This window comes from Tiliqua scincoides, chromosome 2 (assembly GCF_035046505.1).
Source record: "Tiliqua scincoides isolate rTilSci1 chromosome 2, rTilSci1.hap2, whole genome shotgun sequence".
NCBI lineage: Eukaryota > Metazoa > Chordata > Lepidosauria > Squamata > Scincidae > Tiliqua > Tiliqua scincoides.
The window spans coordinates 237,769,643-237,783,372 of NC_089822.1; the positions used below are offsets into that span (position 1 = coordinate 237,769,643).

Below are 13,730 nucleotides of genomic sequence, written 5' to 3' on the forward strand. Positions count from 1 at the left end.
AGCTTTATGGTTGAGTGGGTACTGAACCTATGTCTCCCATGTCCTAGTCTGACTCTCTGTGGTTCTCAAACTTTTTAGCATTAGGATCCACATTTTAGAATGACAATTTGTTGGGACCCACCAGAAGTGATGTCATTAACCTGGAAGTGATATCATGGCTGGAAGTGGCATCATCATGCAGGAAATTTTTAACAATCCTAGGCTGAAATCCTATCCACACTTACGCAGGAGTAAGCCCCATTGACGATCATTGTTTAAAATATATACATATTAACCTATTAAAAGTACAGATCTGTAACATTTCCCCAAATGCAGTCACATTCAAGTGTAATATACTAAAAATAAAATATTGAAACGAATAGGGACCAATCTGAAAATGGCTTATGGCCCACCTTGTGGGTCCTGACCCCACAGTTTGAGAAACACTGCTTAACCACTACATTACACAGGCACTCTAATCAGACAGGCCTAATTCAAACATGGATTATGGCCATGGATGGCCAAGAATGGATGATGGCCGGATCCCAAAGGATCTCCTCTATGGAGAACTCGTGCAAGGAAAGCGTCCTACAGGTAGACCACAGCTGCGATACAAGGACATCTGCAAGAGGGATCTGAAGGCCTTAGGAGTGGACCTCAACAAGTGGGAAACCCTGGCCTCTGAGCGGCCCGCTTGGAGGCAGGCTGTGCAGCATGGCCTTTCCCAGTTTGAAGAGACACTTGGCCAACAGTCTGAGGCTAAGAGGCAAAGAAGGAAGGCCCATAGCCAGGGAGACAGACCAGGGACAGACTGCACTTGCTCCCATTGTGGAAGGGATTGTCACTTCCGAATTGGCCTTTTCGGCCACACTAGACGATGTTCGAAAACCGCCTTTCAGAGCGCAATACCATAGTTTCTCGAGACTGAAGGTTGCCAACACAATTCAAACATTATTTGCTTCATTCCTATGTTGCAGGAAAGCCCTTATTCATGACGCTTCATGTAGGAAAAATAACACATAAAAGCTCCTTAACCTGTGCATAGCTTCTTAATACGCATTGTGATGGTAAACAAGTAGTGCATGTCCCTAGTTTTAGCATGCGCACACTAGGAACTGTGCACAGGGCAGGGAAGCTATATTGCAAAGGATCAGGGGCTTTTAAAATATTTCTCTTCTAAGGCAACCCTAAAAAGACCTTTACATTACATAAAGTAAGGTAACGTTTAAAATCAGGAAACAGACTGGTTCCAAAATGACCCATTAGATAACACTGTATTACAGCGCAATCCTAATGGTACAGTTGGCTGGGTTAAGTCCCTTACGCCGACCAAGGAGTGTTGCAAATGTGCCATAAGGCACATTTGCACCTCCTTGTAAACTGGGAGGGCCCAGTGCTAGGACACACACCAGCCTCCTGACGCCAGATCCCAGCCAGCTTAGGATGAGTTCTTGCCTGCCTCGCGAGGCCAGCGTGAGAGGTTGGGGAGGGTGCGTGGAAGGCAGAATGGTGCATATCAGGATGGGGGAAAGAGGGCTCGTGGGTGTAATGGGCCCAAGAGGGGTGTGGTATCGTCCTGAGCGACCTAGGCTGTAGCCTAACCACCCTCCCAAGCAGCCCACAGTAATTTCGCTGGCGCAGATCCAAGTAGCCCCGAAGGGATGGCTGCCACACTACATGGGGTGAGGGGAAATAAATCCCCTTACTCCAAGTTGCATGACACCTACTTTCTATCCTGCACTGGATACCCCGCAGGCCAGTCGGTTAGCCTGTTCCAGCACCAGATAGGATTGGGCTGTAAGGTCCCAATCCTATCCAACTTTCCATTGCCAATGCAGCCATGCAAATGGGACACGTTCTGTATCCTGCTATGAGGGGGCAATTACGGAGGACTCCTCAAGATAAGGGAACAGCATAGAAAAGTTGGGTAGGATTAAAGATATTAGCAGGATACAATTGCAAGTTTTACACAGCACTATTAATCCCGCTAGAATCAGAGAACCATGAAAAAGCCTGAAAAACAGTAGCCTGACTTTCCATTAATGAATTGAAGAGCACTGTTGGAACCCCCTTCCTCCTGAGGCTCCCCTCATTGGTATGTGTTCACTACCTGATGAAGACTTTCTTTTGTTCAAGCAGGCATTCCGCGAGTTTATAAATCCTATGTGTACAGTATATCTGCATGTTCTGTTCTCCACTCAATATTGTTTGTAACTCAGTTGGTTTTCTGGGTTGGGATATTTAAATATGATTTTAATATTGAATTTGTGTACATGTTGTGAGCTGTGTTAGAGGGAGCAATCTAGAGGCAGAAAAACAGGATATAAATACCTAGATAAATAAAATAATGTCCTATGCAAGTGACTGTCACCCTACCCCTAATATCTCTACGGTACAAGGCCTTTTTTGCAAGCATTAGCATTTGCATTAGTGACCTCATACAATTTAACACCAGACTATCAAATCAAGACTGCAATAAGACCAGCAGTCTTTGGCCAGAACAGAAAACTATCTAATTCCTTAATTGGTCAGCTTCATGAACTGCATTTAGTCCAGATTTACACAGCTTCAGTATATACTGAACACACCTGCCGTTTGTTAATACACTATTATTTATACAGTAGATTCATACAGTATTAGGTGCATTTAGGTAAATTGATAATAAAAAAACAATAATACATTTGCAGAGCAGCCAAAGAACAAAAAAGTAGTGGTTTATACTACCCTGGACACAGTTAAAAAGAGAAGTAGACTGGCCAGATATGCAAGAGTTCAAAAGTGCCTTTTTTAAAAGATCTGCCTCAGGGCAATTCTAGGGGTGTTTTCATACTAGAGTCTTCCACTGGTTCTTGCTTAACATAGTCTGAATGGAACCACACACTCTTTCATATTAACAACAACAACATTTGCACCCATCTACACAAATACTGTAGAAAGGATGCAGTTTTTGGTCCCATCTCCCTAGCTTGTCATCCTAATACTTGATGTTTAAAACAAAACATTTTTTATGCTGCCTTTCGAATTGAAAACTCTCCATAAGGCAGCTGACAATCCAACCACAAACACAACACAAGGGTGGCCCATCTGAACCATTCCAGAGCCTGACCTGACTCCCAATGTCATTCTGTTTACTTGCATCGCTGCTGTTAAGGGGAGGAACAAACAACGCCACATTATAGAAACTCTGCAACCCAAAACACAATCAGCAAAAAATAAGCCAGTCCAGCATGTTCTCGGAATAAAAGGATGGGCAATTCTCCCTCCGCTCTCCTTCGCTGCATCGTACCCATCACTACTATTAGTGGAAGTCTGATGCTCTGGGCCAAGGCCATATAACGCCTCTGGTGAGAATGTCCAACAATACCCTTTACATAATAACAGCCAACAGGACTTGGCCCCTCCTTCCTCGCCCAAACAGTAACACACACACCAAACAAAACTGCTATTATGACAGGAACCACTTGCTAAATGGCTGCCTTTATAGCTTCAACTGTAAAAGGATGTTTCCTTTCAGTGTATTTTTTTTAAACTTCAACAAACAGCCTGATTCAGCAGTACAGCAAGTAATCAGCAGGCACATGGTTGCTGGGTGACTTTTTTCCCCCTCTCTCCTTCTGTAATGTTCCCTTCTTTTCCCTCCCCCCTTTCTATGCCCTCCCAAAGGACACTTGGTCTGACACAAACAAATATGATGACCCACACTGCTGAGGAAAAACCCACCTCATGAGCAGCTGCCACCCTCTCTGTTGGGCCAGGCACTTCTCTCACACTGGCGTCCACAAGCCTGCCCTGCTGTGGCTTACTGACTGCATCCACCAGCAGGCAGCATATCCCTGGCAGCACTTCTCCCCCACATGCGCATATGTCCAGGCACACATGTGCACCTAGGCCCAGCGTAAGCAAACATACACAACACACGCACGCACGCCGGGAGGTGTCAGTCAGGCCAAAAGAAGGCAGTGGCAGGCGCGCAGGCAGGCAGGCAGGCAGCATGGGGACATTTTCCACTGCCTGTGCCAGGGAAAAGGGGTGGAGAGAGCCAAAGGACTTGTCATTTTTTCCTAGAGAGGCATGTGCATGTGCGGTGAGGGGAAGGTGAGTTTCTCTCCTTCCTGGGGAGACCCTGACACCAGGAGCCCCTTTGGGGTTTGGAGCAGCAGCAGCACCACTCAGTGGCATCGTTAGGGGGTAGCAAAACACTAAGGGACCAATCCTGTGCCTGTCTACTCAGAAGTAAGTCCCATTATAGTCTATGGGGCTTACTCCCAGGAAAGTGTGGACAGGACTGCAGCCTGACAGCCCAATCCTGTGCATGTCTACTCCGAAGGAAGTCCCATTATAGTCTATGGGGCTTACTTCCAAGAAAGTGTGGACAGGACTGCAGCCTGACAGCCCAATCCTGTGCATGTCTACTCCGAAGGAAGTCCCATTATAGTCTATGGGGCTTACTCCCAGGAAAGTGTGGACAGGACTGCAGTCTAAGTTTTGCAAGGAGCCTCCCCTTCAGAGCCATTCTGTACACCTCCGTTGTGCCCCCCCCGCCCGGAATGGCTTCGAAGGGGAGGGGCCAGTTGCACTGCACCTTCAGGCGCACCCCCTCTGGCTACGCCACCGGCACCACTTGGACCCGGTGGCTCCACCACAGAGGGTCCCAAGGTGCCGTCTTTCCTAAGAGTAGGCTCCACCGAAGACAACGGGACTGACTTCTGAGTAGACAAGCCCGGGATTGTGCGAAGCGGGCAAAAGTGAAAGAGGACACGAAGGGAGGGGAGGCAGGAGGGACGAATGGAGACGCCGCCAGCTGCGCGGAGGGCGAGGGCAGTGGCGTAGCTAGAGGGGGGCAAAGCGCTGAGTTTTGCAGGGAGCCTCTCCTTCGGAGCCATTCTGGGCTGGGGGGAGCCAAACGGGTGCATGCTCCCAGAATGGCTCCGAAGGGGAGGCGCCCTGCAAAACTTAGCGCTTCCCCCCCTCTAGCGACGCCACTGGGCGAGGGAAGGACGGGAGAGGAGAAGCAGGGACAAGGCATCCGGGGCGAGGAAAGTTGCAGCCCAGCGGGGAGGACGGGCAGTGGGGGAAGGAGGGCGAGGCGGCTCTTCTCCGTCTCCCCGAAGGGCGCTGCAAGAGCGCGCGTTCCATTCTCTACGCGCGCTGGGGGGGCAGAGGTCCCCAGGACGCACCCGGAGTAAGAAAGCCAGGAGTGGAGGGGAAGGGCTGCGCAAAGGGCACCCCGGGGAAGAAGAAGGGCGGAGGAGAAGCAGCCCTGCAAAGGCACAGCCGAGGAGGAAAGGGCTGGCAGGCAGGGGGTGAAGGAGAGGGGAGCGCGCCCTTGCCCTGCGCCGTGCCCGTCCTCACCTGCTCTTCAGGGGCTGACTCTTCAGTTCATAGTAGGTCTTGGGCTCCTCGTGGAACTCCTCGCCCACCTCGAAGTCCGGCACGATGCCCGATTCCGCCTGCATGTCTCCCTCTCCCGTCCCCCCAGCCGGAGTGGGAGACGACAAGCACCACCACCAGGTCCCTGGCGCGCAGCCTGCCTTGGTGCGCCCGGGACGCGTCCAGCACTCCAGACTCCCCTCGCCTGGCTCGCTCAGCGGGTGCTTGCGCTCTGCTGTGCCCACCACCAACACCTCCCCGGAGCCCTCCCACTCAGCACACACAGACAGACACACACACACCCTCCTCTGGCGCCGCCTGGGTCTTGTAGTCCTGGGCGCATTCGGCCGCTCGCCTTCGCCCGGGCTGCGCGCTGCAACGACGCACTACAACTCCCACAAGGTCCAGCAGCGTTGACGCGAAAGGGAGGGCAGGACCGAACACAGGCACCGGCGTGCGTCCTGTCAATGTCAGCAATAGTGGCTGGCCAAGGGTATACATGCGGGTTCGGACCGGGATCGTGGCCGCAGGGCGGTGAGCCAGCCTTCATTTCCAAAAGAATTGGAGCAGCCCCCCATCGGAGTCACGCTTGGTGACTGAGCGGTCCTTCTTGGGGTGGGGGTGGGTAGGAAGGGGTTAACCACAGTGTTTAGGTGATTGCACTTTGCACATGTTCAGAGGCACTTCCCCCTCGCCACGTGTTCCAGAACGAATCTTCGAATCCATGATGTGTGCACACACAAGATGCGTGACATTTCGTGGCAGTATCAAAACACTCTGCCCATGCTCAGAAATAATCTTATTTACTTGTACCTTGGTTGTAAATATTTTGCCCTCCTCCAATTTTATTTATTTATTTATTTTGTGATTTTTATCTATTGTTTTTAGATACTGTATATTTTAGCAGGAAATTGTAAACCACCTTGGGCATCTGCAGAGGAAAGGCAGGGTAAAAATCTTTTAAATAAATAAATAAAATAAAATTTATGTCAATATTTATCTGCTTGGAAGTCTTTCCATTAAATTCCAGGTGTGCCGAACCAACTTATGGTTGCACAATGGTGAGGTGAAAACTGCACACGCTCAGAGACACCTTTGTTTTTATTATCACTACATGGTCTATCCTTGATCTATAGGTTCCATGGATTTGACTGGCTCTCCCCTGCCTCAGATTCCAGATTTCTGAAAGGGCTATCCGACTCCACTAAAGAGTCGTAAAATCTGACTCAGATTAAGATGATGGGATATGCTACCTAGTTCCTGCAATGTGAACCTATGGCACTTTGCTCCTGGCTACCTGCCATTGGTGACTGTTCTCTGAAAATACCTACCTATCTAAATTTAAATCCTGGTTGCTGAAAAGAGATTTGAAGTATCTAGGTACAGGTAAAGCCAGTACATACTTAAAACATGCAAGCTCATTCCCTTTTTATCCCTCTTTGAATTCATTGCAAATAATTATCATTGCACATAATTCATCATTAACAAAGATTAGAATTCCTCACTCTACATTTAAACAAAATCACCCTTTTATGCATCCTTGAGTGAATACAGATTACCATATAACAAGAAAATTGTCAGTAGCTGTGTGTTGGCCAAGTAGAAAAATCCAAACGCCATATCTAGTTATTACGAGATTATTAGACGTGGCTTTTGTTTATACCAATCAGTAATTCACCACAATATGCATGTAATGTAACCACTTACCAGGGAAGCCAGTTGTCAGTGTCATCTTGCTGAGTAACAAGGAGCATGATTTTACCACTCTTCTGCTTTCACAGATATCTGATCGTGTGTAGAACTGCAGCAAAACTGTCCATCATTTGCTAGGAAAGCACAGATGACTAAGCTCTTACATTCGCACTATGTTGGCAAATCGTTATCTGTGTTCATCTGAGTAATTCCCTAATCCATGTATCCTGCTCCAACCAAACCAAAGCATGTATACATGAAATAATTGCATATTCTTCCCCCATTTACCCTGACACCACAGCCACCTTCATCTTTTATGCCTAGTTTAAGATGTGAGTCCCATGGCCCAGGATGGATCTGATTCTGGGAGCTTCTGTGACTTGCATATAGAGATAAGAAAATATAGTCACTGTGCAGTCCAGTATTTCCTTACAATAGTTCTATATAGCCACAACTAGCACAGCAGCTAACAGAGTTGGATCCTTCCTGGGTAGAGCCTTGCGTAGGCCTTTGCCTGACAAGTTCCCATCTCTGATATGATAATTCTGGGGATGCCTGAGAGAAAGTCATCCAGAGCTGGTGGGATGAGAGGAAGAAATTTGGTGTGATTCTCAGCTCACATGGGAACATCCACCTTTCCCTTCTCTGCCAGTCAATGGGGGCTTTCCTAGGTAGCCCTTCTCTTCATTTATTTAGAAATGTATATCCTGCACTTCTTCTCCTGTTCAGAAGGAGCTTAAAGTGGTGGAATTATTGCAGGGACTACCTGGGAGAAAGTTCATCAACCAATGGGGAGGAGGGAGGATGAGTCACTGCCCAAACTAGCAGCGGCTGCAGTACCTACAGGGTAAACTGAGGACAGCCCCTCATTAACATACATGTGCAGGCAGGGTTCAGGTATTGGCCTTCCCCCCCCCCCCCAGACACTTCACAACCTGAAACGGACCCTGTCCTTTCATCTGTTGTAAAAATCAACATATTAAATTCAATTAAACAATTAGATTTACCTTACCTTCGTGTATTGATGAAGGGATCTATATGTATTCCCAGAAATTGGAAATGTACTCCATTTTGGGAGATATGTGCTTCCCAGTTCCTGCTTCTGATAAGTTTGAGTGGTTAAAGACCCTCAGTGCTCAATAACCACAGTGGGAAGGGTGGTAGCTTTGTGGCAACTCACAAAAATGTGCTTTACGTGTAATAGGACCCAGGTTCAATCTCTAGAATCTCCTGCTATTAAAGGATCTCAAGTAAAGGGCTGGAAATTACTCTGGAGAGCCACAGAAAGTACTAGGCTAGATAGCGTTATAGACTCAGTATAGGCTGGCTACATATTTTCATCAGTCCACAGGCATCCAACACATGAAATTAGGGGACATAATTGACAGGAAGTGGCTTCCAAGGAGACTTGCTGCCTCTCTTCTATGAAATAAACCCTCTTGAGAGGTATGTGTCAGAGCTAAGACTCAGACTGCAATCCTAAGGACAATTATTGAGTAAATTCCATTGAACTCAAAGGAACTGCATAGACAGCCATAGGACTGGGCTGTTGAACAGGTAATGATTCATTTGGTAAGGAACAGCCTAATTTGGGAGAGGTGTCTATCCCTCCCTTTTCTCACATACCCCTAGCCTTTGTCAAGGTCCAACTTCCTTTGTGATTAGGCCCATAGAAGATATAACTCTAAAGTGACTAAGCATATATTGAATATAATGTAGATAAGGGAATATTCTGGAAAGGGGAATATTCTGGAAAGGGGAATATTCGTCCCCTTCCCCCAGGTAAAGGGAGTAGCCCTGCAATAGGTAAAAGACTGTGTCAGGTGACGAGTCCAACACAGAGGCTCAGGATCCAGTGGCGCATCGCTCCACTAGTCCCATTCCCTCCCTCCCCGCTCCCTCCCCTGGCACGTGTTGCCCCCCACCTTCTCCCCACCCTCCACCCATCTTCCCCCCTTCCCCGGAACGCCTCCTCCCCACCTTTCCCCTCACACCTGCTTTCCTCTCCACTGCTTGGCCAGTCCATGTGATCACCGAGCGGCAGAGGCCAGGCGCCCAGTGCTGGCCAGCACTTGGGCTAGCGCAGGCGCTCGCCTGGCATTAGGGCTCACAAACATGCCTTATGGCACATTTGTGACAGTGCACACCGGCAGTAAGTCGGTGCGCGAAGCTCAGGTTTGGGCTCTTAGGACCTGATTCAAACCAGGCCTTGGGCAGGTGCATGTCCCTTGCATCAGCCCAAGGCCCAAGACCTAAGTGCAGTTAGGCTGGCACATGGACATGCGCTGGCCTCCCCATGCCAACACGGGCCCCAGGAGGCAGGTAAGAGGCAGGGGTCGGGGGGGGGGCGTGGGGAGGGCAGGGAGGAAGTGTTTGGGGGCAGTGGGAGGGAGGGTGGCAGGTGTTCCCAGGGGCGGGCGGGCGCAGAGCACGAGGTGGAACCAGGGTCTGGCAGTTATGCCTGATCTTAACCCCGTTCCCAGGCAGCCCAGGGCAGTCCTGGACTGCTCGGATTTGTGTTACCACTTGAGGTGGCACAGATCCAATTAATCCCACTGCGGCTGCTGCGGCTTTACCCAGAGTAAGGGGAAGCGATTCCGCTTGTCCCAGGCTAAGCCGCTTGCAGCCCCAATTCTGCCTTGGATGCAATACAGGCCAGCTGGCCTGCCTGCTCCAAGGTAGGTTTGCATTGCGCCCTTAGTCATATTAATATAACACCAGTTTCCCACCCGTAAAATGTAAATACAACCTATTACACCACTATTCTAACAGTCAGCATAATAAAGACTATGTATATTGCATTGTACATATTAGAAAGTGTACATAGCTATCTACAGGTACAGGTACAAAACCTAGCTCCCAATATTCTTGTGTAACCAAGAAACATAATCCAGGTTTGGAGCAGGATTGAGTTTCAATAGTGGGAGACCTCCACGGGCACAAAACCAATTCAGCCCTCATCTTACTGGTGCCCTCTGAAACACATATTTACGTTTTAGCATCTGACTTTATAGTTGCTATGGAAAAAGTAATATTTGCTATGAAAAGTCACACTCATTGCTCAGTTCTAACCAACTTTCCTGTGCCGTTGCAGCCACAATGCAGTCTTGGGGAGGCCTCTGTGACTGCAGCTCTACCACAAGCTGCATTCAGTACTGGAAAGTTAGTTACAATTGGGTTGTCAGGAAAACTGCTACAGGAAAGGCAACACGTACTTTCTATCCCTGATAGTGGTGGGGGGGGGGTTAACCCAGGAGTGTCAAACATAAGGCCCAGGGGCCGGATGCAGCCTGCAAAAGCTTTTTATGCGGCCCTCAGGTTCTCAGCTGCTGAGCAGTGCTGAGGTGTTACTGATGAAAGGGCAGTCCACATGAAAATTGGGTTTTCCCATATCTTGAAATATGATCAAGATTTGCCTATTTTCTCTTCTGTCATTTGCAGCTAATGAGTTCCTAAGTAAGGAAAAAGTGCTTGTTTTTGGTTATGACCAGTTTAATGACATCACTTCCTGCTTAATGACGTCACTTCCAGCCCTCAGCAGGCATAATAAATGCTTTTCAGCCCTCCGTATGAAACAAGTTTGACACCCCTGAGTTAATCCATCACTGACAAGGATCTGGCTGCACCTACAAGGATCCTTGAAATATACAAGTTCTCCCTCCACACACACACACACACACACACACACACACACACACACACACACACACCCAATCATCTTCAGGATGGGCATTTTGCTAACTATATCATGAAAATCTGTGATCCTGAGCACACTTACCTGGGAATAGATACAATTGACTGGTGTAGGGCTTACTTCTGAGTAAATGTCTAGGATCAAGTAGCATGTTTCTTGAGCACAGCAAGATCACCGATCATTATCATCTATCTATCTATCTATCTATCTATCTATCTATCTATCTATCTATCTATCTATCTATCTATCTATCTATCTATCTATCATATTTCTACCCTGCCTCTCTCCCCTAAGAGGGCCCAAGGCAGCTAATATGTTAACAGTATTTGTACATATTCCTTCCTGTTGACCTTTACTTTTTGTTCCCCCTTCTCCTGTTGTTTCTCCATCAGTCAAAACACTACTAAACTGTAAGTCCCTCAGGAAAGGGATTCATCTTTTGCTCATGTTACAAACTGCCACATCATATACATTGAAGGTGCTCCATAAATAATGACTAATAACTCCCAAGTATGGAACAGATTGCTGGATTGGGACATCGCCATATCACTGAGCAATAAGTACAATTTGTGTAACTTGAAAATGTACGTATTTGTTTCCAGAAGAAGTTAGTTCCACAGATTAAGTATTTGTTAATCTGTTTTTTCAGGGTTTTTGATTTTGTATTTTACAGTTATTGGTTGTTTCATTGATTTCTGTAAGAAGTGTTTTACATAAATAAAATTAACCATATCATTTTGTAGGAAATATCCCTCCACCAGATTTCATGATTGCATAATGATGCCTGATACAATATTATGATGTAAGGACACGCTACACTCTCACTACTGTGCAATGATATAACAGTACTAGGCTGATGATGACTAAATGTTTAACAGCTTGCAAGCCAAAGTGCTAACAGACACATTATGAGACTGTTTGGCATAGTCTTTTGATTAGTTTGTAAGCAAATTATATTTCCAAACCTTTAGTCCTTGACAATGTGTTTGTGCTTGATGATGCCATCCTGACTCCTCTGAAGAGAACAGCAGTCTCTGGCAAATTCTGGATGAGCAAGATGTGAAGGAGTCCCTAAATGAGTAGCTAGAACAACATAGGTGGAATAGGTTGCATAACAAGCAAGGCAATTGCCCTTGACTCTGTGGATGACTATATTTCCTTTTTACTGTTACAAAAAAAAGTGTTAATTCATATTCCAAAAAAAGAAATTAACACAAAAATAAATTAGGAAAAAACCTAAGAAATCAAGGATGGCAAATCCAGAGGAACAGATCTGGTTTCTACTGGAGGAGGGGGCCACATTGTTTATCGATGGGGGAATATCTCCCATTGCCTCCCACTCCCTCATATGTTAGCAAAGACAATACAAAAAGAACAAGCACAAATTACTCAGCTTCTTCTCTCCCTGCTTCCGTACTCAACGTGGGAAGTGGGACTGGATTACATGTTAAAAGTCCCACTTCCCATGTGACAGCAGAGGCGGGGAAAGAAGAAGCGTGATTCAGTCATGCTTTTTTTGTTACCCACTTCCATCTGAATTATCCCTCAGAAACATGTCACATGGGAAGAGGTCAAAATACTTTCTGAAATCTAGCTGCCCATGTCTATCAGAAGGCCCTCTTGACCAGGTGGACCACTGACCCTTCAATACTGGTGGCATTGGCAGCATCCAAAGTGCCATCACAAGGAAGATGGGGCAACGGGGGAGCACGGTTTTGCCCCATGACCCCCTACAGCCTAGTGCCAGCACTATTCATGGCATACCACTTATGAACATTACAAATAGTAGCAGCAGCAACAGTGGCTTTAAGGTATCTAAACTCTGTATGGCCCTGTCCACAGACATACAGTGTGAGAAAAGGCACAATTGAGAGAAATGGACAGGAAATGAAAAAGCGAGGAAGATGAATTGGCGAACAGATATCTCTTAAGGAGATGCTTAAATGTGAAAACAGAGGAAGAGAACAGGATATTAGTCCAGCACTAGGGAGCTACATGGGAGAAAGAACACAAGCAGGGAACAGAAGGGGAAATCTTAAGCTGAACAAGAAAATTGGTACTTGTCCAATGAAGGCCTGAGGAAGAGTATATAAAGACATTTAGCTATCATAGCTAAAGTCTGTTGCTACATTTCTGTTTCAGGGATCTCTCTGTCTGCTTTCTTCATATCATGCATCATTTTATCAACCAGCTTCTCTCCCTATCCTTGCTTAGCAAACTTTTCACTTCTTCGACATGGCCTGTCTCCCTGGCTGGTTCCCTCATTCTGATGTAAAGAAAACATGTTATGGTCATTGTTCTTCTTTAGCAACAGGCTCCCCCCAAGTCTATTTTTATTTTTACTTACTTTACTGTCAACTTACTTTTTTGCCAGAGCGTAAACTCCTCTCTGTTCTCCATATTTGGGCAAGACGTCTGCTTTTATAGCTTCCTTGACTCTTCTCATTATCCATAATGGCATCTTCTTGTTGTTCATGGCTTTCCCAGTCTGTGGAATATATTTTGGCTGAACTTCTCTAATTGTGGTTTTAAATAATTTTCAAGTAGCCTGAAGAGATTTGACTTTCCCTTTCAACTTCTTTTTTAATTAATCCCCTCATTTTTGAAATGTTTCCAGTTTTGAAATCAAAATGTGACAGTCTTGGACTTTTGGAGCAACTTCCCACTTACGAAAATAGAAAGTGGAAAGTATCTCCGTTCTTGAGCCAATTCCAATCTATGGATTCTTATTCTATTGTCTATCGGTGCTGAGATTTGCCCAACACATTCCTTTGATATTAATCAGCTAATAGCCTCTTTGCCCTGCTTCCCTCAGTGATATAATGGAATTCTCAAAGTATTCTTGGCTTTACTGCTGAGATGTCTCAAACTTTCAAGATCCGTTATATTTTGAATTTTGCACTTTGGTGCCAGAATTTGACCTCAAAATGTGTCATTCAGATTTTGGATTTGCAATTTGACATCACCATTAAATATTTGATTGGTGGGCGACCTC

General features: G+C 46.5%; 1 protein-coding gene across 3 annotated transcripts in view; it reads right to left on the bottom strand.

Annotated features, from left to right (window-relative positions):
* MITF (melanocyte inducing transcription factor) overlaps window positions 1-5,584 on the bottom strand; it is a 174,354-nt gene extending 168,770 nt beyond the window's left edge. For 2 of the 3 annotated variants that reach the window (XM_066613352.1, XM_066613351.1), the window contains exon 1: window positions 5,332-5,584. In XM_066613352.1, the coding sequence (XP_066469449.1) occupies window positions 5,332-5,435 (104 nt within the window). In that variant the 5' untranslated portion in view covers window positions 5,436-5,584. Of the gene's footprint in view, window positions 1-3,699; window positions 3,773-5,331 lie in introns of those variants that run through there. The other variant, XM_066613355.1, reaches the window with a different exon arrangement.
* Between the last annotated feature and the right edge of the window lie 8,146 nt (window positions 5,585-13,730).